At 47.1% G+C, this 5897-nt stretch overlaps 1 protein-coding gene across 1 annotated transcript; it reads right to left on the bottom strand.

Annotated features, from left to right (window-relative positions):
* Nucleotides 1-968: 968 nt before the first annotated feature.
* Nucleotides 969-2957, bottom strand: LOC133905992 (flavonoid 3'-monooxygenase CYP75B3). The gene is made up of 2 exons (XM_062347807.1): nt 1984-2957; nt 969-1864 (listed from the first exon to the last, which is right to left on the bottom strand). The coding sequence occupies exons 1-2, from the start codon at nt 2878-2880 to the stop codon at nt 1220-1222; spliced, it is 1542 nt and encodes a 513-aa protein (XP_062203791.1). The 5' UTR covers nt 2881-2957; the 3' UTR covers nt 969-1219.
* Nucleotides 2958-5897: the final 2940 nt, after the last annotated feature.

The raw sequence follows: 5897 nt of genomic DNA, 5'->3' as shown, positions 1-5897 counted from the left end.
CCCCCAAAGTCAAGACCAAAACCGCGAAAGGACCACTGTTAGGGGAGTGGTATCACGTTGGCCCCCCCGCCCGTTGACTTTGGCCATATCAGTCAACCCCAAAGACAAAGTAACGAGACTAATGTCAAGATAGAGATATTTTCCCTACGATCTGTAGGGATTATGCCGAAGGACGTACAATAAAGGACTAGAGATTTGAGGATGCAAGTGGTGATCCCGAAGGGGAATAAGGAAGCAAGGAATACAGAAGAGCAAAAGTGGTATCGAAGCCCGAGAGGCGAAGCCTTGATGTGAGGACTGAAGTACGAAGGGATGCAGCGAAGCCCAAAGGACGAAGGGTGCAACGAAGCCCTAAGGATGAAGGGGTGCGACGCAAGGGCCTTCGGCAAGAGAACGAAGGCCTTCCTCAAGAGAAATCTATGGGTTAGCAAGAGTCCGGCGAGAAGACAACCAAAGGGAATCCGCTAGTAGCCCCGAAGGGAGACCCAATCCCTTTTGGACACGTGTCGAATTTAGATATACAGCGCAATGGAAATATACAATGACAGTAATACCCTAGGAATATCCTAAGATATTCCTTGGTATTAAAGGGAATGTTTCTGTAGATAAGAGGCACAAATGTAACAATGATTAGAGTGGTTGAGGTATGGCTATAAATACCCAAACCCCATTGATGTAATAACAGGAGAGAAACAGTTATTACACTTACTATCACAAGCCTATTATTCACTTTGTTGCGATCAAAATCATCCCAACACAATCAATTTGCATACTTGCAATTGATAAGTGTTATCAGGGTTAAAAAGTATTAATACAATATTATTTCCTTCGTACAGGAGTGCATAATCAGCTTTCTGTTTTTCAACTAGTCGACACAGTACGTATTATTTCTTTAGTACTTCCTGTAGACTGTACAACAACAACAATACGGTATGGCTTCTGGTGTTCCTTGCAGGCCACAGGACCAGTGTCTTGACACAAAAGTTGTCATGTTTGAATTAAGATGCATTTTACAAAAACAAACATATAAAACGCGTATGCACAACAAGACGAAGAAATGCCACTCTGCAGTTTTCTTGTGCTGCTTATGTTGACAAAGCCATTTTAATTCCTTGAAGAGAAGGCAACGCTTTATTACACGAAAGAGAGTTGGATCATGAGCACATCCACCAAGCGTACTCTCAGATTTGACGATACCGACAGCGACGAAATTCCATTTCTACTCGACTCCATATGCAGACGGCAGCAGCCTGGGCACCGGCCGAACCATGAGCGGCACGGCGCGCTGCAGCGTCAGCCCGTAGGCCTCTTCCATGTCCAGCTTGTCCGCGGTGACGCCGTCGGCCAGGTCCCAGTCGAGCGCGTGCACCAGCGTGGCCGTCATCAGCGTCACCATCCGCAGGCCCCAGCTGAGGCCCGCGCAGATCCTCCGACCCGCGCCGAACGGTATCAGCTCGAAGTCGCTGCCCTTCACGTCCACGGCCGCGTGCGGCACGCCGGGGAGGAACCGGGCGGGCCTGAACTCCAGCGGCTCGGGCCACGCGGCCGGGTCGCGGGCGATCGCCCACACGTTCACCAGCAGCGTGGTGCCACGCGGGATGCGGAAGCCGTTCACCTCGCACTCCTCCCCGGCGACGCGGGGCAGGGAGAGGGGCGTCGACGGGTGCAGCCGGAACGTTTCTTTGATGACCGCCGTCAGGTAGGTGAGGCGCGGGAGGTCCGTCTCGGAGACCAGACGGTCACGGCCAACGACGGCATCGAGCTCCTGCTGGGCCTTCTTGAGGACGTCCGGGTGCCGGATCAGCTCGGCCAGCGCCCACTCCACCGTGCTGGATGTCGTGTCCGTCCCGGCCGTGAACAGGTTCTGCCACAATCCAAAACAGAACATGAAACAAGATAAACAGAACGGGCCAGTTGGATGCCAGTGGACCACGGTCTAGAAAAAGAAAAGGAATCGAGACTCGAGAGTGGACGGGAACTCACGAGGAGAAGAGCCTTGATGTCAGTCTCGGTGATCCTGCTGTCCTCGCCCTCCGTCAGCGGCTGCTGCTCCCGCATCCTCGCGAGCAGCACGCTGAGCAGGTCCTTGCCTTCCTCGGTGGCCTTCCTCTCCCTGATGATCCCGTTCATCATGTCGTCGTACCGGCGGTGCAGCCGCTTCATCTTGCCGACCACGCCCTGCGGGTCGAGCCACGCGAGCGCCGGCACGAAGTCCCCGACGTTGAAGACGCCGGCAAGCTGCATCAGCTCGACCACCATCTCCTTGAACTCCCGTGCGCCCTCGCCACCGTCCACCGCGAACACCCGCCGGCCGACCGTGGCCCGGGCCAGCGTGTTGGTCGCGCAGACGTTGGCCACCTGGCCCAGCGCCACCGACGGCGCGCCTCGCCGCGCGAGCTCCCTCACCATGAGTGCGACCTCGCCCTCCCGGACGGCGCGGAGGTCGTCGATCGCCTTGGCGGAGAAGAGGTGGAGCGCGCACAGCTTCCGCAGCGCGCGCCACCGCGCACCGTAGGGCGCGAACACGAGGTCCTGGTAGTTGTATGCCACATGCTCGGCGCCGGAGTTGGGCGGGCGGTTGCTGAAGTTGGCGTCGTGGGCGCGCAGGAACTGGGCCGCCACGCCCGCCGACGCGGCCACCACCACCTCGGCGCTGCCGAACCGGAGCCGGAACAGTGGGCCGTACTCCCGCGCCAGCGCGCACGTGGTGTGGTGCGGCTTGGCGCCGAGCTGCGGCAGGTTGCCCAGCACCGGCCAGCCCCGCGGCCCGGGCGGCAGCGGCCGCTTCCCCGCAGCGCCCCCGCCGCGCCGGAATAGAAGGAACCACACCGCTACGGACATGGCCAAGGAGCCGAGCAGCACCGGGAGCGGCACGTCCATGGTTCGTTTGTGTGGTGCACCACGGGGAGGCACATTGGCAAGCGTGTGCCTGGACTGAAGAGCAGTTAGGGAGGGGGCGGTTAATATAAACTCTTGGCGTGCTTCACCAAACAAGCTGCCGTTCCTACCTACTACTACCCTTTACATTGGGAATCAACTGGGACGATCTAAAAAAAATATAGTCAGCTGGGATACTGTTTTTTTTAGGACACTGCTATTTTACTTTTCTGGGCCTGTTTTGTGTTGCAGAGACCAGAATGGGAGAAGCGGCAAGTTTGACTGGTTAGGTGAATAGAATAATTTAATTTTGTATTTAATTAGAGGGATGAGCACAGATAGGATAAGAACAATAAACTAAATTATATCTCTTAATTTTAAATAATAGTAGTTAGTCATACATTAATCAACATGTACTAACACTTATCAATGCTGCTACTGCCGTAGTAATTACTAATTAACAACAAAGTATGTTAATTATCACTAATTATACTCCAATCGGCATACAATAGTACATTAATCCACACACTAACACTTATCAACTTAGAATCTCACAGCAATAAATTGAATTAGTAATAAACTATGCTAATTTTCACAAATTATTTTACTAATGATCATGATCAGATAAGGTGGATAGCCTCCTACAGCTAAAAAAACCACCCACTCTATGCAACATCTGTGCAGAATATTTCTTAAGTCATCCATCGTTCACCCAAACATCTCATAAAAATGGATGACCATATTCTATCCATTCTCCCTCCAACTAAAAACACTTAATTTTTGGCTACAAAAATCCAACGATGGGATCATATATGAATAAAATTTTGCAGAGTCCGCTGGCCACACGTTCTAGCTTTTTTTGAGAAAAAGATAAAGATCTAGCCTTTTGTATCATAATATGTGTACAATCCTTGCTGTATTATTATATCATCACAACTTACTGTTGATAGGGAAGTAAAAAAGAGAGAAAAAAAACTAGAGAAGTTACGTAACATTATCTGACACATAACTTTAAACATTCAACCATTCTTAACAAAAAGCTATATAGCCATTACCTTCAAATTCATATATTTTCTTTTGTTTCTATAACCATCAATAAAATCTGAACCAATAGGTATCATGAAGAATACCTGTAAATAAGGGATTGTTGCTGTTTTATAAAAAAAAACGTATTATTACGGCATAGCTAAATGCCCAAAATATACACCGCTCGTTGTGGCGGCGCCACCTCGACGGCACCAGATCAGGCCGCACGTTCCAGCTACTCCCTGCACCGAAAGCCGTCAGGCCGCACGTTCCAGCTACTCACCGAAAGCCGTCAGGCCGCACGTTCCAGCTACTCCCTGCACCGCAGCGTTGTTGGCTCACGGAGTGATGTGCCAAGAAACGATGATCGTCGTCCTCGGATCAGTTACGGTAGCATGATATATAAACTCGTGTTGGCGCGTGGGTTGCTGGGATGCGCGGCTTCGGTCGGTGTTTCGTGGCACATCACTCCGTGAGCCAACCATTTATATATACATATACGGAAAAAAATATAAATTACTCCTCTAAACTATTCTTAATATCTGGATAACAACGAACTTTAAAATTATTTATTTAACCCTCTAAACTTTAAATACCGAATCATATAATCTTCTAAAATATTTTGTTAGGTGGTTTTGCTGACATAGTGGTGATTTCACTTACATGGCTGCCCACGATGTCATTTTTATTGATATGATAGTGTACACATGGTAAGCAGACTCATATATTATATTTTTCTTACTCACCCCTCTTTTATCGGCCTCTCTCCCTCCAATCAGCCTCTTTCTGCCTCTTCTCCTTCCAGTCGGTCTCTCTCTGCCTTTTTCTCCCTCCTGCTGGCCTCTCTCTCCCTCCCATCATCCTCTCTAACTCGGTTCCAAAACGCGAGAGATGACTTGGTAGCCACATGGCAAAAGCAGGTGACGTGGTAGATGCGTTATGAAAACCGTTGTTACAAACCACTCTAGGAGATTATGTGATCCAGTATTTAAAGTTTGAGAGGTTAAATAAACGATTTTAAAGTTCAGAAGTTATCCGGACACTATGAATAATTTAGGAGACTAATTTGGATCTTTTCCTATATATATAATACTAACAACTGCATATGTATTTCATACATGTGGAATCAATTCATAATATAACAATCCGAATAAATAAAAAAAATATAGCATAGCAAGAAAGAGATTTACATACATAAAATGCTCATGTATAATTTCAGAGGAGGGAGAATAACGCGTACCTGGACAAAAGGGTGGAGTGGAACGTATCGTTTAAAATTGGCTGTTCGTAGCAATGCTATGGGGGAGTACCAAGATGGTCACCGATTTGTGAGGGAATAAAAACAGTTCTCTCATAGTACATTTGTGTAAAGATAACGCGACGGAGGCTACATCCATGGTAGACGGTGATGGAGGCAATGTATGGGTGGTGGCGCACCCCCTCTAGAAAGCCAGTGTTATAGGCGAAGTACGGGAGGTGGCGCACCTTTGTAGAAACCCGACATAGTAGATGTAACACCACGAGTTTTAGCGTATAGATTATAGAAAATTTCACTCTTTAAAAAAAATCTAATTATTTAAAACAACATAAAAGCACAGAAATATATATTTGATTATATATATACTTGTATGTATATATTCAAATATATTATTTTGGCTAAGTATTTCAAAGAGTATCAAATTAATTTTTAAATTAATCCGTGCAATAATTTGAATCATATGCATTTTGGTTTATTCGTTTTATGGATCTTTAGTGGAGATTTGAATTTGAATGTCTCAAATTAAAATATGTTCTTATATTCCTTTCAGCTCAAATCCAAATTTAATTCAAATCTTTTGAATTCAAATCCTCTCCTAAAGTCAAAGCTACAAACCCAAATCCCTAATTTAAATACTCTTATTTGAACTTATGCCAAACCCAAATCCAAATGAAAACTCCAAATTCAAATTTCCATTTGAATTTAATTTAAAACCTTTTTCCTTTCCTTTTCTTTT

The sequence above is a fragment of the Phragmites australis genome, chromosome 2 (assembly GCF_958298935.1).
Source record: "Phragmites australis chromosome 2, lpPhrAust1.1, whole genome shotgun sequence".
Classification (NCBI taxonomy): Eukaryota; Viridiplantae; Streptophyta; class Magnoliopsida; order Poales; family Poaceae; genus Phragmites; species Phragmites australis.
The sequence above is the reverse complement of the archived record's forward strand: the minus strand, read 5'-3'. Positions and strand labels throughout refer to the sequence as shown.

What these genes read in the sequence shown, in the direction of transcription:
- LOC133905992 (XM_062347807.1), bottom strand. Translation starts at nt 2,880, where the DNA reads ATGGACGTGCCGCTCCCGGTGCTGCTCGGCTCCTTGGCCATGTCCGTA. An exon ending in ACATCAAGGCTCTTCTCCTC is followed by an intron (nt 1,865 to 1,983) that starts GTGAGTTCCCGT and finishes GGATTGTGGCAG; the next exon opens with AACCTGTTCACGGCCGGGAC.